Consider the following 19,662-nt stretch of genomic DNA (forward strand, 5'->3'; position numbering starts at 1 on the left):
TTACACTTAGACTACTCTATAAAGGTTGTAAACTATTTAGTAAATGATAACAACCTTCTTTATAAGTTTGTTCACTCATCACAGTCTAACACTATCAAAATCAATAAAAACATGATATATAGTCAAAATCTCATCCTACTTACTAGAAAAGATTATATATTCCGTCCAGAATTCAATAAAGTTTAGCAAATGCATATAAATTGACAAAATTAAATTAGTACAATAACATCTAGTTCAAATAGATAAAGCGACTCAATTTAAGTGAAGGGAGTCCTGATTTCACTTTATCCTTTAAATATATCCATCATTAGAGAGAAAAGCCTTTGATACCATCAACAGATCCAAACATGACAGAAAATATTAAAATTTAGGATTGTGTGTCTAATTTATTGAAAAGGGCAAAAGGAATATGGTTCATATCTCTTACTTAGGGCCTGCAGTCATTGTAGGACAGTTCTCAGGAGTACAAAACTCCGTGAGGGAACCATAGAGCAGATTCACCTGATTGAAGAAATCCACGGCTGAAAAAGATCCAATAATTATGCTTTACCAATGAGATTCAAAGAAAATTTGGTAGTAACATAGAACTAGGGAAGAAAATCAACTAAAGCATCCTATAAAAAATAAACTAATAAAAGGAATACAAAAAAACAATATTAGCTGCCACGACAGTAGTGATAGCAATGTCAAACTAAAGCAGAAAATTCAAGGATAAATTATATCCACAGTTTGTCAATATACACAAAGATTTATTCAGACGGTGTGTGTATGTGGTTGCCGAAAAATATGAGTAAGAAAGAAAGAGAGAGGAAAAATATACTATTGACTGCAAGCCATTCATTTAAATCCTCCCCAGGAGGTAGTCTAACTGCTTCCCTTAAATTTCCACTGCCCAGGGTAGCATCAATGTGCTTTTTAAGCTGTGCACCCTGCAATATGTCAAGATTACAATACTATAATGAGAACTACAAATTCACTAAACATCAGAATGAAGTCCATAAAATTTTATATGAAGGCACTATAAAGAAGTCAGCTCTGAATAACCGGAGAGAAATCTAAACAAGGCTATTAAATTATTTTCAAGCTCAATAACACAACAGTATTAACCATGTTACTTTAGACAGAGATACCTAACTAGTAAAAGAATCATCTCATGTATAATGTGTATATAATGGCCCCTAACATCCATGAGTGGGTCCCATGGGTGAGGGCTATATGACCATCATACATACCAGTAAAGCATTAAAATTTGTAGTACTTCAACTTTGCCACTGAAACTTAAAGTAAACACAGTAATGTAAAATTATTGGTTTAATAAGTGACATCAGAAGCAATGATACTTTAAATATAAATAATGGTAAGTGAGCATTTGTTTTCCTTCTCTCAATAGGTATGGTGAAGAAAATGTTCTTTTCAAATAGAGATAAAACTTTCAATGTCCATTTCAGGAATTGTTTTATGTATTCTTGGGCGCTAAACTGTGCTCTCGTTTATTTTGTTTCTATTTCTGGAATTTTCTAGTATACTTCCAGTTCTTTAGTTGCATGTTCACACCCAAGAAGTTCTTGGTCATCAGGAGGAGGAAAAAAATATTTTTAATGAGATCTCAACTACAATAGAAAAGATTTAAGCACATTAATCATATATTTTTTAGAAAAAGAAAAGAAGTAACAACCTTACGTCCTGAAGGTGCACTCTTTTTTGGGCGGAATGTACGCTGATTTCTGTTTCCAGAGAAACTTAATATTAGGAAAAACTGAAAAATACACAAATCTTTTACCAGCTATTCTGCTCATAATTAGGAGTAGGAGTCAGAAATATGCAGGCACCAAATAAAGGTCTATATATTCAGAGGATCATACACTCATAGCTTGTGAACATTGAAGATATTTCATATTCAGAGGATCAAGTACTCGAAGCAATGAAACTCAATCGAAGTATCAAATTGATTCTTTATTATAAAAACAAAAAAATATACACAACTTCTGTAGATTAATTCGGTGTTACTCTTTACAGATTGAAGCAGTGACCAATATTGATCAGAGATGCATGGACACATACTGCATGTTAGAGACCAAGATAAAAAACCAGAGCTTATCTATCAGAAAATTCTGAAAGATCTTCAGCATCTTTCAAAGAAGATCAGTAAATTGATTTTTGGAAAAATTAATTAGCTTTCCTTAGACTAATTTGGACATTCCTTTCACTTTTCTTCCAGTTAAATCAATTTTCTAATCTTTCTGCCATCGCAAGCCTTCTAAAATTGTCATCAAATTGTCAATGGATCTAATTTGCTACTTACTTCATAAAGTTCAGCTTCAAGATGCAAAGCTCAATCTTGCCAATAACAATATCTATAAGTTAAAAGTTAATGATTTAGCATATGTTCACCTTTTCAACCTTTCTAATTATGTCATTCACTTAAACCACCTGCTTTCCATAGCTTTTAATCATAGCAAGAAGACAAGTTTAACATGCATGAATGGTCCGGGAGAAGGCAGGTGGAAGCAGTCGTCCCCCTAAAAAAATTTAAAATTATTATATATTTTAGATTTTTTCTATATTTTCTATTGGAAATCTGCTTCCCCTTAAATTTGATAAGTTTAAGTACGACCCCGACATAAAGTCCTACGTTCATCCCTGTTAACATGCATTAGGATTCAATTTCCTTTAAATGCATAAGCTTCGGAAATCTTTTAAGGTACACTTTCACAGCAAGAACAATAATTAACGGATAGTACTGAATTTGAGAAATTAATAAAGAAAAGAACGTTAACCACAGCCAATTGCCCTAGGTAAAAAAAATATGGATTGCAGGTACAGTTCAAAAGAGCAATCAAAGAATCAGGGAATAAATTAGGAAGAAAGAAGAAATGGCTTCATAATTCCAATTAAAAATCTAAAGAAAGAAAAAAAAAACAGCTGATACCTGATCTTGAATCACAAAAGGATGCAGAACTACAACAGATCCGACTGAATTATCAATGCAATTTGCAAACAAGCAATAAAAAATAAAAATGAAGGAAAATAATCAAACTATTTCCCGAAAAGTTGAAAAAGGAAAGAAAGTGGAAATTAGAAGTCACCTGCCGAGACCGAAGAGACTCATGGTTTGTGAGAGACTTCGATTTTCGTTTCTTCAGGTAGGAGACTGAAAAAAAATGAAAATCTGCCTTATCCTTTTTTATCACTACTTAATAAATAAGTTATTTATACACATAGTCTCTTTTTGTTTAGGTTTGTCTAATTTTAATAGGGATGGCAACGGGTCGGGTTCGGGTTGAGTATTGATCCCCCATCCTCGTCCCCGTTTAAAAAATCGGTATACGTCCCTGTTTAAAAAATCGTGGGGATTTAAACGGGGATCCCCATCGGGTAATCGGGGAAAACCGCGGGGAAACGGATATTTCCGTTTAGCATAAACGTTTATTTAAACGGGTATCTGTAGGGTTGTTCATTCGGTTAATTCGGTGGCCGAACCGACCGAACTACCATTAATCGAATTGACCGAATTTTTTTCTTTAACCGTTAATAGAACCAATTTTTTTTCGAAAATATTAACCGAACCGAATAAAGTTCGGTTAATTTTTGAATTAACCAAAAAATTTTAGAATTTTCGAATTTAATACTAGAGAGCAGCTGTTGTTCCATTTGCTAGGGAAGAACGTGATGTTGGTATAGGTCCCGAGGCTGATTTTAATATGGCTAATTCACATGCTTCGCTTTGTCAGAGGAACGTTAAAGCTTGTGTAATGGAGACAGCTTGTATGAGGTTATTGGAATGCGAGGTGAAAATGAGGGTTACTGTCGAAGAGACGAAGACAATATGCAAGTTGCATTGGTTTTAAATTCTGCTTGACATAATTTTCAGCTTGCCAATCTTAGTGGTGGGCTTCAGGTGTGTAATGTTGTACTGGACGAGGATCCTGCAGTAAGTACACGTTCGTTGGTAGTGGCACAATACCACCAAACCAACCAGACTTTTCCCATTTAACTATACAATGTTTGTCTATTAAAAGTTATTAAAGGTTCACACGTGATTGCAAATAAGAAGTGTAAGCACTATTTTCACGATTAAAAGAAAAAAAGAATATTATGAGACAGCGAAAATTGAGGTAAATTCTAGAAATTGAAGCGGAGACGGTGTTTTAAAGTGGAGCAGTATGGGGTGAAAAAATAATAAAAAATATTTAAGGGTTAATTTAAAATATGTTATTAATATTATATATAAAAAAATAATTATTTTTAATATTTATCGGGTCGTGTATCGGGCCGGGTAATCGTGTCGGGTAATCGGGTAATCGGGGCGGGGATTACCAAACCCGTCCCCGTCCCCGTTTAACATAAACGGATTTTCCCCGTCCCCGTCCCCGTTTATCATCCCCGAACCCGACCCGTTAAATTCGATTTTCGATTTTTCCCGTCGGATTCGGATTCGGATTATTTTGTCATCCCTAAATTTTAATCATAAATTTAAAAATTAAAGGTAAAAAATCTTTAATATTATCAGTAATTCGGTTTAAATCTCTTCATTGCTAACTCTTAAAAAATATGTAACATAGTTAAAGAACTAAAATCGAATAGAAATAACTAAAATCAATTGATGACTAAAGTTGGTTAAATAAAAAATAACACTATTGTATAATTTATCCTATTAAATATACATTTATCATTCCTTGCGTAGCCTTTCTCCGCCTTATATTTAGTGGTAAAGACAGTGCGCTTATATTGGTTTAATTAATTATATATTTTAATGAATCATTTTTATTTTGATTTCATTCACTTTTGGGTAAACTACAATCTTAGTAATTATACTATTACTTTTGTTCTATTTAGTATCCAATTTTTTAAATCATTCATAATGTTTTGTTTAGGTTACATTTTAATTTTTCGTCATTAAAAATTTAACGGTGGTCTTGACATGTCCACATAATATAATGTTGCATCATCATTGAAAAAATTAAAAAAATATCACATCACTAGTTCTATTAATTTTTTTAACAGTAGAAACTAAATTGAAACATAAACTAGATCTTAAATTTATTTTTTAGAAAAAATTAGATATCAAATTAAAATAAAAGTAATAACTTAGCTATTAAAAATATAGTTTACTCTAAACTTTTTTATACTTACATTCATTCACTTCGGAGTACAAATGAATCTTATTCCGTTACTAATCTATTTACACTTTATTAAGGGTGTTCAAAATTAAATACTTATATTTTTTGTATCTGAAATATCGGGTATCCGAAGTTTTCAGATACCAAAATGTTTCTTTATGCCCTGACCCATTAGGTTTCAGTACTTGTAATTTAAGTACTTATAAAATCTAAGTACTTATATTTTCGGTTCATGAATACTCGGTTGATTTTTTTTAAAATTATATTATTTAAAAAAATTACATAGAAAAAAAATTAAAAATTAAAAAATTTAAAGTTTAAAAGTGTATAATACATCATTCACACATAAAATTTAAAAAATCAGATTACATTAATTAAAAGATAAATTTTATTTAAAAATAAAATTAAAGAAAGACAATTAAACTTAAAATATTTTGAAGTTAGAAGAAATAATTTAGATCCTTAAGGTGAAATAATTTAAGAAATTAATAATTTAGAATGTTATATTTAAATAATTTAAAAAAATTTAAATGTTAGGGTAAAATAATTTACAAATTAATCTAATATAAAATAAAAATTAAAATAAAAATATATAAGAAATTTAATATCAAGTGCGCGAGTACTCAATTAAAGGATACTTTATAATACGAGACCAACCCAAAAACTCGAGAAAAATAGTGAACAGAATATTCAACCCACAAAAACAAGTATTTTTATTATGAAGGCCTAATATTTTTAACCGAATCTACCACCGAATAGATTGGATTAGTTATCTTTTTAACACCCCTAAAAGTAACCTTACAACTGTTGCCGCTGGCCCAAACCAGCGAAAAGAAAATAAAACATATTAATGTTTTGGGTAAACCATAATTTAGTGTATAAACTATCAATTTTGATCTATTTTAATACTTAAACTTTTAATTTTTTTTAAAAATCATGTTTAACGTTTAATTTTCATTTCATTTGAATACCCCTCTGTTAAATGCTTAATGCGTTTAGTACCTAAACAATAAATTTTATCACATTTTAGTACCTAAACTTTTAATTTTATCAAAATCATACTTAAATTTTAATTTTTGTTATATTTTAATACCTACCGTTAAAAATTTTAATTTTTGTTATATTTTAATACCTACCGTTAAAAATTTTAATTTTTGTGTGGTTTTCATCACTTTTTTATTTGTTTTTGTTCTTACAGATTGAGAAATATATTACTCCTACACTTCTATCGGTATCGGCTCCATTATTGTTCCAAAAGGTTTCATTTATGTTTATTTAGGTAAACTTTGGGTCCACCTTTGATGGATTTCACCAAATAACTGAACTTCTTGTGTTCGAATATGTTTCGTATACAAGCATCGTATTTTTAACATACGAAAGCTCTCAGTTATACGAGATTCGAGAAGGAAAATACAAAAAGAAATGAATGCGTTGGAAAAATCGAGTGTAGGCCGGTAACAGAGACAGCGACAGAAGAAGAGGAAACTACAACATTTATCATTTAGCTATCTTCTCATTCCTGTTTTGGTCACTAAAATTGAAATATTTTCAATTTACTCACTCTGAATGTTGAACTTTTTTGGTCATGTTATCATTTTCTTTCTAACACTGTAGGGACATGATATTTTTTATTAATATTTGAACTGCCTTGTAAGCGTAGATTAACGTTTGACTAATATTTTTTTCGCTCTCTAACTCCTTAAAATTTTCTTCAACTGTCGATCCTTCCCGCAAGATTATGTAACCTAAACAGCATTCCAAATCAAATCCTAACAACCACATAAGACCAAAAAAAGAATAAGAATGAATATAAAAGACAAAAAAATGGAAAAAAAAATTCTTACTGGGTTCTCATGTTCTAGTAAATATGAAGCTTTGATCTTAGATCCCAATGGTCAAAAAATAGGATGGTTCCACAACGCACATCGCATACTACAACATACCATTAAAACGATGTACTGAAACACATCACTAACTAAAATGTCTTTTATTAAGTAAATATTAAAAAGGTAAATTATACGTTTAGTATTTACACTATCATTTTTATTTTGTTTTAGTCATACACTTTATTTTTTTCAAAACCATTAACAATAATGTTGATGTTGCATGACATGTCAATTTTTTTTTAATTTCCACATCATTTTTCCATTTCTCCTTCAATATTTTTTAATTAAGTTTATTTAACTAATTAAATGGTGACACGTGTAAGTAACTATAAGGATGAAATAAAAAAAGTGTAAGAATTGAACCCTTAAATGAAATACAAGACACTCAACCATTGAATTAAACTAGTCATTTATGTTACTTTTACCATATTTTGCATTTAACTTATATAATAATATCACCACAAAAGCAATATTTTTCGATGATTATAAAATTCGAATATGTGACACTTTAAATTAATACTTTATGTATTTATAAATTTTATATTAAATTATTCTAAAATGTTTATTTATAATATTGTGAAAATATTTGAAATATTACTTTTAAATTGTCTATTTAGTTTTAAATAATATTATACGGAACCAAAGTGATAGTTGAAAACTAAATATATAATTTACCCTAAATTTAAATTATTTAAAGTTAAATAAATAATTTAAAAATAATATTATTTCAAATAAATAATTAATTGGATTTTAAAAAATAAATAAAATATTTTTATAATATTATAAATATATTTTTATAACTATACTTTTTATTAAAAAATAAATTATTTAATTATTTTTTATTTCTAAATAAAGTGAAAAATTACTTTTAATTTAATAATGATATAAGTAAGTATTAAGTTGCACCAACCAAGTTGCCTCCGTGGTAAAGGAATTGTAGTTATTACTTGAGGATTCGGGTTTGAGCACCATAGATGTCAAGGGTGTGAGTGTTCAATGTCAAAAGGTTGAGAGTTATCTTCGAACACATACTACCTTGTATTTATCCCAAATTAATAAAAAAAGGTAAGTATTAAGTTCAATATAATAAAATAAATTCACAGCATAGTTGAGTGACTAAGCTTTTGGTGATTAATTTAAAGTGTCTCATATTTGAATCTTATAATCATCGAAAAATATTGATTTTTTGGTGGTATCATTATACAAGTAAAGTTCAAATCGTGGTGAAATTTACTCAAATGACTAGTTTAGCTCGATGGTTGAGTGATTTGTTTCTCATGTAAGATATTCAAGATCAATTAATACAAAGAGCAAGAATAATTTATATCTTTTTATCCCATATATGTCACTACCTAATTGGTTGAATAAAACTAATTGAAAAATACTAACAAATGAAAAAAAAGATGATGTGATAATTAAAAAAAATGAAAATTTGGTCTGTCATGTCACATAAACATCATCGCCAATGATTTTTTTTTCAAAAAATTGAATTTTAAATACTGAAATGAAACAAAAGTGACAATGTAGGTTCAAAATATGTAATTTATCCTTTTAATAATTATTTAAAAATGACAATTTAACTAGTGATACGATTTGATGTGTCACTTTAGCAGTATTGAGCAGTGTGCGACATGCACTACAAAATTTTACCAAAATATAATACATGTATTTCAACCAAATATTGATTGGACAGTTAAAACAACACAAATCAAAACTATTTGATTCAATTTTTTATTTGAGTTCTTATCGCTTTTGATTTGGTTTCATGAAGATCTAAACTGGGGATTTAAAAGAGAGAAGAAAAACTTTCTTCTGGTTTATGTTTCAATGCAAATGGTGATCAAAAGGGCATGATGGCATAGGACAACATCGATATAGATACTAAGTTTGTAAAGTTTGGAATATTTTTCAATTAAATGAATATCTGATTCACTTTTATAATGATGAGACAATTATGGTGTGAAAGTTCAAGTCATTGAACTCCAACAATGTTCGTTCTTAGGCAGCAAATGGGAGGGGAAGAAGAGTGAAAAAAGTATAAAATTAATATTAATTAATTAAAAATTAATAAAAGTTGCTATCATATCGCGGAGCTAGAGAAAAAAAATAATAGAGTGACTAATAAGTTTTAGTATATAAAATTTAATTATTAAATTAATTTCTTTTAAAACATAATAAATAAAATAAGAAAGTAAAATTTAATGGGTAAATTTGTATTTATTTTTTTAACAATGTCCCAACCATTCCATCAAAAGGTTATGGCTCAATCCGACTTGGCCCGACTGATATACATATTTCGGATCATCTTTGAACCTCAACCTTATCGCTTCTCCTGTCTGATAACTGGTGATGATAAAAGAGTTTCAGTGGGGGCAATCATGGTTGAGCTTCTAAATCATAAACAACTTTAACTTAAAAATAGGGTTCGCCTTTCCACCATATCTAGACGAACTTAACAAGCACTTGAAGCGGGGGGGGGGGGGAACTGAAGTAGGCGAAGACTCAAGTGAATGGCAGCTTTGTCACTGTCATCTTTATCCTGCCCTTACAAGGTATGCATGTTTTCTGTTGCTCATATCATGAAAGAAAAGTAGGCGAAGACTCAAGTGAATGGCAGCTTTGGCACTGTCATCTTTATCCTGCCCTTACAAGGTATGCATGTTTTCTGTTGCTCATATCATGAAAGAAGAGCTTTCGTTTACCATCTTTTTATCGCTCTATGTTGTGTGAATTCCAAGTTTTTGTTTAGAAAATACAATTCCAATATGGTTTTGCAGATTGACCGTGACAATGAAAAATCATCTTCATTGACACCAACCCAAGCCTTAAAACCATCATCCATAAAAACTTGGTAATTCCCAGTTGACCTCCAAAATCAAATTGGATCATTGCAGTTGGTACCTCTAAATGCCACCTTGAATAGCCCAAAAGTTTGGACCAACGCCCAAGAAGAACAAAAAGGCAAAGAGAGGCGATGAGAAAGACGAAGGGGAAGAAGAATTTGAAGAGGCAGGCGTGATACATGAGGTGGTAACAAACCTGATGATAAGCCGAATGGGATTATCGGTTGGGATTCCATTGTTTATGGGGGTGTTGTTTTTCCCATTCTTTTATTATCTGAAGGTTGGGTTGAAAATCGATGTTCCAACTTGGGTACCGTTTATTGTTTCCTTCTTCTTCTTCGGGACGGCCCTGTTAGGGATGCATCGTATCATCTAGTTGGGATCCCATGAGAGAAGGGTTACTCTTGGGATGGAATGAGGCTCAGCAGAACTGGTCTGTTTTTTGGCAATCCATTTGGGGTGGATCACGTAAGAAATAGGACGTTTCTGCATACTTACTGCTTTATTTTCCTTGTGTTTTCACTCTTCAGTTTTGCTCACTCCATGTGCAACACCCAAATTTTGTCCAGGGACCAAACTTATATTTTTACCTATTGTAATTTGGGGCTTTAAAAGCCAATCAGAATACAAGAAAACAACCCCCCGACTTTTTGTAGACCAAAAAGAAAAGCAAATAAAAAAAGGTCTCTCTCCTTCAATCTTTTGTTTTTCCAGTAACTTTTTTATTTTTTTAACAATATAGAAGAAAAGTGAATAAGAGGGTTTAGATCGTTTACCTTGTCGGGTTAGGGCAGTGGTCGGTCTTTGTTCCTTGCCTTTGGATCGTCCGGAGCTGTCTTCAGTCGTCGTCGCCGCAATTGAGGAAGGTGAGTGTAACACCCATAACCCGTATACATGAACTAATACAAGTTACACATGTCACATTAGAAATTCAAAACATTTTTTTAATTAAACCGAGTAAAATTTTGTTTCATTCAAACATCTCAAGTTTCATAACTGGAACAATTATTATAAAATAATTATTCAAAGGAAAATCATAATATTTATTCATACTATTAATTATATTTAATATTAACTATTTTAAGAAATTTCAGACATTTCATTCTGGTATACATGCAAGCTAAGACTTTTAGAACACAGTAGGATGTCATCATTGTTACCTGAAAAAATTTCCTTGGTGATTGATGCCAAGCTCAAATCCTTACTCATTTTCTTCCTTTTTCGTACTCGTGAATAGGGTTGCACATTTGTCGGATTTCAATCCGATCCGGATCGGTTTTTATCCGATCCGATTTTTTCCCATAGAAAAAAAACCGGTTTATAAAATAACTGGTTCGGTTTCTAACCGGTTTGGAGGGCCGGATATCCTAACCGGTGTAATCGGTTTCGATTTTAAAAAAACCGGTTATAAAAAAACCGATTTTAATATTATTAAAATTACATCGTCATCAATTGCAACAAAGTTTACGATAATTTGTTGAAAATATTTTGATATTTCGATATAACAAATTAAGTTAAATGAATTTTAAGATTTTTCAAATGATTTTCCAAGTATATTCGATATAATTATTCAAATATCAAAACATTACTCCAAATATTTCAAAAATCATTTTTAATACTTACTTAAGTGTAAAATTAAGTTTTAATCTTAAAACAATTTCAAAATAATCTTTCAAAGTATTTCGAACCATTTCAAAGTCAAAAATTCCATATTGCTCAGAGGGAACCGATTCCCCCCCAAGGGGTACCGATTGCCCCCTGAATGGTTTGGCTCCGAGATTTCCAGAATGCTCGGAGGGAACCGATTCCCCCATAGGGGGTACCGATTCCCCCCTGTTCAAACGGTCGAAATATTTGAATTTTACACTTAGGGAACCGATTCCCCATAGGGGGTACCGATTCCCCCCACGCTCCAAACTGTTTTATTAATTGTTTTCACACTAAAACGGCTATATGATCTTCACTAATCATCCCCAACGTTCAGAAGTGATTCAAGGTGTATTTAAGCAAGCTTAGAAGCCATTGATCAAAGACAAGAAACATTAAGCAACTAGAATCAAGAGAGAATCAAAGAGAAAGCATCAAACCTCAAGTTCGATAAATTCAAATACTTAATTGAAATACTTAATTAACTCAACATAATTGAAATACTTAAATACTTCCAAGTTTGATAAATTCAAATACTTAATTGAAATAATTAATTAACTCAACATAATTGAAATACTTAAATACTTCCAAGTTTGATAAATTCAAATACTTAAAAACTTCCAAGTTCGATAAATTCAAATACTTAAAAACTTCAAGTTCGATAATTGAAACAAAGTTTACGATAATTGAAATAAAGTTTAAAAATAAACTACATTGCCATCTCTTCTTCATCATCTTCGCCTTCTTCGTTTGGAGGGGATATTCCAAGTTCGACTTCTTCAATGTGTAAGTTTGCTTCCAAATCGGCATCAATTGCATCTTCTAGGGTGGTGATATGTTGCTTACGAGCCGCTCCATCCAAATAATCCTTTAAACAAATGCATACTTCCACCGACTCGGGACTTAGTCTTGATCTCCGTTGCGATATAACCCTGCCACTAACAGAAAAAACGGATTCCGAAGCTACCGTAGAAGCTTGGACGGTTAGTAAATCACGGGCCATGGTGGCTAGAATCGAAAATTGTGCTTCCTTTTCTTTCCACCAAGCCAAAATATCCAAACTTTCAAACTCTTCAAATGTCATTTTTGATAGAAAATCGCATGACATGTAATTTCCCAACTCGCTACTTGGGGTGGTAGTACTTGATCGTTTGGATTGGGAATTTACAAGAGTGTTAAAAAGATTCAAATTTATGTTACTTGGACGTCTACTAGATGATTCTGCATTCATTCTCATTTGATCGTGTATTACACTACTTGATCCGTATTTAGTTAAATAAATTGCAAACATGTCTCGAAAACATTTGTTAAAATAATTTATTTGGTTTTGGACAAAGTTGGGTTTATCATCGGTTAGATTAAAAGCAAACGCAATTTGTTCAATTAGTGTTTCAACCCCACCAACATTTAACGTTGGGTTTAAAGCGACGGCACAAGTAAAAATGGGGGGAATCTCCTTAAAATATTTTAAAAGTTTTTCCTTCATTGCAAAGCCAATTTCTTGAAAAACTTCGGTTTCAAATTCAAAGTCATTTAGTCGGGTAGCCAACAAAAATATTTGATTAAGAACCAACGGGCTAGTAGGGTAATAAACACCGGATAAAAAAGTTGTTGCATTTTTAAAAACCTCAAGCAAATCGGTTATTTTGGCTATAGTTTCCCAACTCGAATCCGGATAAATGTTTGGGACATGACCCCTCTCGAAAAGCCGAACATAAAATGTTTGCAATGTTTCCCTTTGCCTTAAGGCAGTATGCATCATCATCCAAGTTGAGTTCCAACGAGTTGGACAATCCAAATTAGGACCCAAAGCTTTTTTATTAACGGACTTACAAAATCGTTTATAATCATTTAGTCTTTTGTTGTTGTTACAAAGAACCGATTTTATCATTGTTTTAAATTCTAATCTAATCGGCTCAATAACCTCCAAACCGGCTTGCACGGATAAATTAATTATGTGTGCAACGCAACGGGTATGAAAAAATGCACCGTCTAAAATCGGTGAAAGTAATATTTTCAATCTTGGAACCGCGTTTGTATTATTCGATGCATTATCAAAGGATATAGAAAAAACTTTATTTTCTAATTTATAAAGACAAATTACCCTTTTTAAAAGTGTAAATAAATTAGCACCGGTATGCGGCTCACCGAATAATTCAAACGCGATTGTTCTTTTCATCATTTGCCAATTATCTTGATCTAACCAATGTGACGTAACGGCTAAAAAAGAATTTCCGGTATTATGAGGGGAACTCCAAACGTCACATGTAAGCGACACACCATAACGGTGTTCTTGGAATCCTAAAATCATTTTTTCCCTCGCCGTACGCCACATTTTTATAGCATCTCTTCTAAGGGTAGTACGACTTACTTGAGTATAACGTGGTTGCATTAGTTGTTGAATTGTTGTCGTGAAATCTTCATCATCAAAGTGGTCGAACGGCAATGCTTTTGTAATCACGAACTTTGTAAACGCTTCTCGTAATTTTTCGTTGTCGTAAACAAAAACACCACCTTGCGGTGTAAGATTCGATTGACTAGGATCCGATCTTGAGCGAAGTGCCTTGCATAATTTTGTCAAATGGTTCTTCAACGTTGTGTTTCCTTCCGATGCAAGAAACTTTAGACAAAGTTTACAACGCGCCCTCCTCGAGCCATTTGACATCTCACATAAATCATAGTGATCCCAAATATCTTTGTTTCGAGTGTGTTCGATCACTCTCACGACTTCAAGGTTTCCCCCGACGGAAGATTCAGCCGTGTTACTCATGATGAACAAAAAATTACAAAAATAAGATTTGAGAGATGTTTAAGTGTTGTGTAATAAGATTTGAGAAAGTTGTAATCAACCAAATACATCCCCAACCTATTTATACATGTTTAGGGTGGTAAAATGGTAATTTTTTTAAAGAAAAAACGGTCAAAAACGGTCACAAACCCCCCCAACGGCTATATTAACGGCTAGTTTTTTAAACCCAGACCGGATTTTTTTTCCGGATAAAAACCGGTTTTTTATCCAGTAAAAAAACCGGTCTAGGTTTTTTTCTCCAAACCGGTTAAAATAACCGGTAAAAAAAATCCGATCCAGTTAAAAAAAACCGGTTTTTCCCAAATCCGGTTTCGGATATTTTTTTCGCAAAATCGGATATTCGGATTTTTTGTGCACCCCTACTCATGAAAATCATCACACGTTAATTATACACTTAATGAGGAAATCATATGAATATTTAAAGCAATGCAACAAATAAATTTAAATGAATAACCATATTCAATGCAATATGATCACTTTACATGTATTCCAACCATGTTACCATATATTAACATGATATAATCGAATATCAAGTTTCTTATCAATATACTTGCCCTTTTATCCCATAAGCTCGTAAGCTTATTTGCATATTTATCATTTTTTAACCAATAAACCATAGTCCAAAGTATAATTGTATGAGGACCCCTATTTAGGAGTCAAATATTGCACCGTAGTGCTGAGGTCGAGCCTTGCTCACCTAATAATGCAACATAGTGCTGAGGTCGGGCTTTACCCACCTTATATACTGTAGTGTTTTGTACAGTGTGGCTTTGCTAAACACTCTTAGGCCTGCACTATGTGCCTTCTCTAGACACTCTAGTGCTACCTAATATGCAGTTGCTAGACTCTTTGGCATGCCATTAATACCACTGACCCTCAATAACATACTTGGGCATATAGTCTATTTTTTTTTTCATCCATGACAAAGTATATTATCATAATTTAACATTGGGAAGTTCATACCCGAAATTTCTTTCATGATAAATATCATATATGTTCATGATAACATCATATGTAACGATCAGTGATCAATGCATTTTATATTCACCTTTGACATATTTAGAATATACCAATTAGATGATAAATGCCATAAATACCATGACAATATAATTAAGGTAGACTTATCGCAAGTCCTACACAATGATGTATAAACATCCATGTATAATATTATGCATGCATTGTACTCATTTTAACATTATATGCAATTCAAAATATAAGTCTCACTAAGCTTTAACTTGATCCTTTGCTTCTAACTTGGTTAAATCCCAAAATTGGTCATAATATCATATCCTAGCAGTTTGCACTGCCTTTAATGAAACATTATTATGTATTAATCTACACCTTTAAAAATTATTTCATTTATACCATTGGAAACTAGACTCAAATAATAATCTATCCATATAAGGAATTCCTTCTATTTCAATTTATGGTAAATTTTCAAAGTTGACCGACAAAATCTATTATGAGCAGAATATGCTGCCCCGATTTCTGACCTATCATCAATTAAAAATTCATATCATTTTGTATACACCTTAAAATCAGTTTCCGTTTGTTCTAAACAAAACTAGACTGGTATACTAGTCCAACGGTATAAAAATCATCCTCTGATAATTTTTTTTAATAATTTAAGGTGATTTTCTAACCTTACTATCCATAACATAAATTCTAAGCAGGTTTCATCAATTTGCATTTTCAACTTGTTCACTAATTCTATTAGCTCACTAAATGCACATATATGCATTCATTACAAATCACATAACATTTTTAGGAGTCACTCCTTACCATAGTATCTCCTTCACTGGCTCATCGCAAGCCAATGTTTGTTTGATAACAAGTACAAATTAAATTTGCACTCACCTGGTGTCCTTAGCTTGCAACATTCTTTGGAATTTCTTATTTCATCCTTAAGCTTCTCCTTAGCTTAAATAATGTTTGATATTTATTTCAAGCACTCAATCTAAATAAACATAATTACCAAACATATACAAATTCAAACCAAATGTTAGAATCTTACTAACATAGGCATATTTTGGAAAAATAAATTCCTAACACATTTTTCGATGCTTATTTGATATAATTTCCATGTCACAACATAAATGTTGATCTTAATACTTCTAATTGACCACTCAAGTTCGCTTTAATCTAAGTTCACATAACATTTTCACTTAAGCTCCCAACTTTTCCATATTTGTAATTTAAACCTCAACTTTTACAAGCTTTCCAAAATAATCCAATTTCACATCCTAACTTCAATTTCAGCACTCAAACATTAAATTCTAACATAGTACATCAATTATAGAACAATTACACAACAACCCATTATTTTTCCAAAATTTTCAATTTCATCCTTTAACTTTTCAAAAATTACCAAATGGTCCCCAAATTTTTCTAAGGCTTGTAAAATACTTCCTACATCATTCACAGCCCTTACATAATTTTTTCAGATTTTCCTCATCCTTTAAGACCAAGGTCGAATGATTTTTTCATAACTTTAGTCCCTAAACTTTTCTAATATTTATACTTTGACCACTTAACTTTCAAATTTTATATTTTGGTCACTAGCCAAAATTTTGGGGTATTACAGTGAGAGGTCGAGGTCCTTTGTCAGTCGTGGGTTTTGTATGTTTGGGATGTTGTTTAGGGATCTATAAATAAATGATGTATCTTTGGTAACTCTAGGGTGAGTCTTATGTGTCGATTGACCAGCGCGGTGGTGGCCACAAGGGAGAGAAACATTGATCAATGACAATTTAGGGGGTTTTGAACTGTTGGCCAAATGAGATAAAAGAAGTGAAAGAGAGAGGAACTTTGGGGTTCATCCCAGGTAGTATGTGAGCTCTCTCGGTTGGTGTGACGCCGGTCGAGGGTTAGAGATGGCCACTAAGGCTCTGTGGTCAGTAAGACGTAGCTGTGGGTAGTTTGGAAGTGAGACTGACGCTGAGGGAGAAAAGAAGAGGGATAGAGGATATTTTCATGCTCACTTAGATCGTCGTTTGGCCTTCCTTGGTAGCGGTTGGGGGTAGTGGTAGTTAGAGTGGCCATCGGTGAGTGTCGGTTGGCGTTAGTGTTGGTCTCTAAGAGTGATCTGGAAAAGAGAGGAAGATGGTGAAATGTTTCATGTGTTTTATGGTTTAGGAGGGGAGGTTTGTTTTATTTTTTAGGTAAATTACGTGTAAGCCCTCCCCTTTTCCTTTTTTTTACGTTTTGGTCACCATATTAGGGGATAATCACCCATAGGTTCCTCCACTTTTGCCTTGCTTTTACATTGTGGTCACTGATTAACTTTGATTTTATCTATTCTGATTTTAACCTCTTGTTTTGCTTTACTTTAATTTTTGTCACTATTTTGCTATGTTATTTATTTCAAGTTAACTACTAACTTTCATTTTATTGCATATTAACCACTAAATTTTATTTTATTGTACTCTCTACCCATTGTTATTTATTTATTTATTGTTTCTAATATTCGATTTGACCTTGTGGTGACCTGATCCGGGGTATGATCCACATTATTATGGTCTAGACTCTACTAACTCCTAATTAACTTATTTTATTTTATTTTTATTAATTTGCTTTAATTGTTTGATTCGACCTTGTGGTAACCCGATCTGGGGTATGATCCTCATTATTATATTCTAGACTCTGCTAACCACTAACCGCTAACTTTTCTAAGAGTTAATATTTCTAACTGCTAACCACTAATCACTAATACTAACCGCTAATTTTTATTTATTTATTTTATGTTTGAACCATGTATGACCTTGCGACGACCTGCCCCAGGTATGACTCGTATTGTTTATGGTCCGAGATAAATAATAAAATTATATATTAATGTTTTATTCTTATTGCATTTTATTTATGTTATTTACTTTTATGCACTTTTAAATTTATGGTTTTTTATTTTCTTTATTTAATTTCAGTCTTTGCATTTTACTTGCTTTAATGATCTAATTGTTTATTTATGTCTCTTTATTTTTCAATACTTTAATTTTATTCCTTTAATTATTGTGTTTTATTGTCTGTTTGTTTTACTTCTATAATTTAATTTTTGCATAGTTAGATTTTGTTTCCTTACATTTTTACCATGTATGGATATTGTATATTTGTTCGTATTATTTATATATGTATACATTATTTGCTCTTTGGAATTGGTTTTGAATGATTGTACAAAATGTTTGTTTCATTCATTTTTAACATCTTTTTACTCGAATATTTTCAAGAACACTTATTTGTAGAATGGGCTTGGAAAGCACTGCTTGGTCGAATTAGTGCGATTTAATACAACATTCAAACAAAATGTGAACTCGAAATAAATCGAGTTTATTTTTTAAAGGGTGCTAATTGATTCATTTTTATTCTAATTCAAATGATGCAATGCTTTTTTTATATAATAATTTATTTATGCAAAATGAGGATATTCAATTTATATTTGATTTGCATTTTTTTATAAATCGAGGAGGAAATATTCTTTTTAGGCAAGAAATAGAAGAGATAGCCTTCCCATCGGAGGATGAGCAAATCTCAATATTTCTTTTTGAATTAAAGGATTTTTCCTAATACATAATTCAAAGCAAATTAATTAAACTTTAATAAATAGATCATATTCTAACTTTATATTCTATTCATAATTTCCATTTGCAACAATATATAAGCGACTAAGTACCAATTTTGGATGTTGTGGGGGTGTTAATGCTTCCCCACACGTAATCGACTCCCGGACCCGTTAAATCAGATTTTTGGTAAACGTAGATAAACTTTTGTCTTTAAAATTATTTTTCTGAATTTTTTAAATGATGTTTTTAGGTATTCGACCTACTTAGCCTAAAGGTCGATAGTGACTCCAATTCAAAATTTTCAAATTAATTTAAATATTTAAATTTTCAAATAAAGTCATAATTGTGTTTTAAATATAATTGTTTAACAAAAAAATGGTTATGACAGCTTGGCGACTCCGCTGAAGACCTTTTGTAGAGATTCAGGATGTAAATCGCTTACACATTGTCATAATGGTGGAAATTATAAGTTTGAGTCTATAATTAGCTTATGATCCATTTATTAAAGTTTTTTAAAATTCTTTTTTAAATTGTCATACTAATGCTTTAGTTCATGTTTTCAACTGTGTTAAAGTTTATGACAAGACTTTTCCGATTGTTTTTGAGTCAAAGGTTTGTATGTTCCTCCTAACACATCTCACGTACATTTGCATGACATAAGCTCTAGACCCGAGCTTCGTTCCAAGTAAGTAGGGGTGAACGTTTTGCTCTCGTAAGAATTTATTCTTCGTACGAGCATTCACAAATAATCCTTGGGTACATATGCCTTATACCTTCGTAGGGATTTATTCCTCATATGAGTAT

General features: G+C 31.6%; 1 protein-coding gene and 1 pseudogene across 1 annotated transcript; one reads left to right on the forward strand and one right to left on the reverse strand.

Moving 5' to 3' along the window:
• Positions 1–240: 240 nt before the first annotated feature.
• On the reverse strand, positions 241–3,195 carry LOC120172332 (MOB kinase activator-like 1A). Its single transcript, XM_039179813.1, has 4 exons — positions 3,087–3,195; positions 1,676–1,724; positions 821–929; positions 241–521 (listed from the first exon to the last, which is right to left on the reverse strand). The coding sequence occupies exons 1-4, from the start codon at positions 3,107–3,109 to the stop codon at positions 424–426; spliced, it is 279 nt and encodes a 92-aa protein (XP_039035744.1). The 5' UTR covers positions 3,110–3,195; the 3' UTR covers positions 241–423.
• LOC120172281 lies at positions 3,108–18,584 on the forward strand (annotated as a pseudogene).
• The last annotated feature ends 1,078 nt before the right edge of the window (positions 18,585–19,662 follow it).

The sequence above is a fragment of the Hibiscus syriacus genome, unplaced genomic scaffold (assembly GCF_006381635.1).
Source record: "Hibiscus syriacus cultivar Baekdansim isolate YM2019G1 unplaced genomic scaffold, ASM638163v2 tig00111848_pilon, whole genome shotgun sequence".
NCBI lineage: Eukaryota > Viridiplantae > Streptophyta > Magnoliopsida > Malvales > Malvaceae > Hibiscus > Hibiscus syriacus.

Bases quoted from the DNA above. Each gene is read 5' to 3' on its own strand.
- LOC120172332 (XM_039179813.1), bottom strand. From the start codon at position 3,109: ATGAGTCTCTTCGGTCTCGGCAG. The intron at 1,725-3,086 runs GTGACTTCTAAT...CTCTGGAAACAG, and splicing joins AGTCTCTTCGGTCTCGGCAG to AAATCAGCGTACATTCCGCC. The intron at 522-820 runs GTATATTTTTCC...GATCTTTTTCAG, and splicing joins TGAATGGCTTGCAGTCAATA to CCGTGGATTTCTTCAATCAG.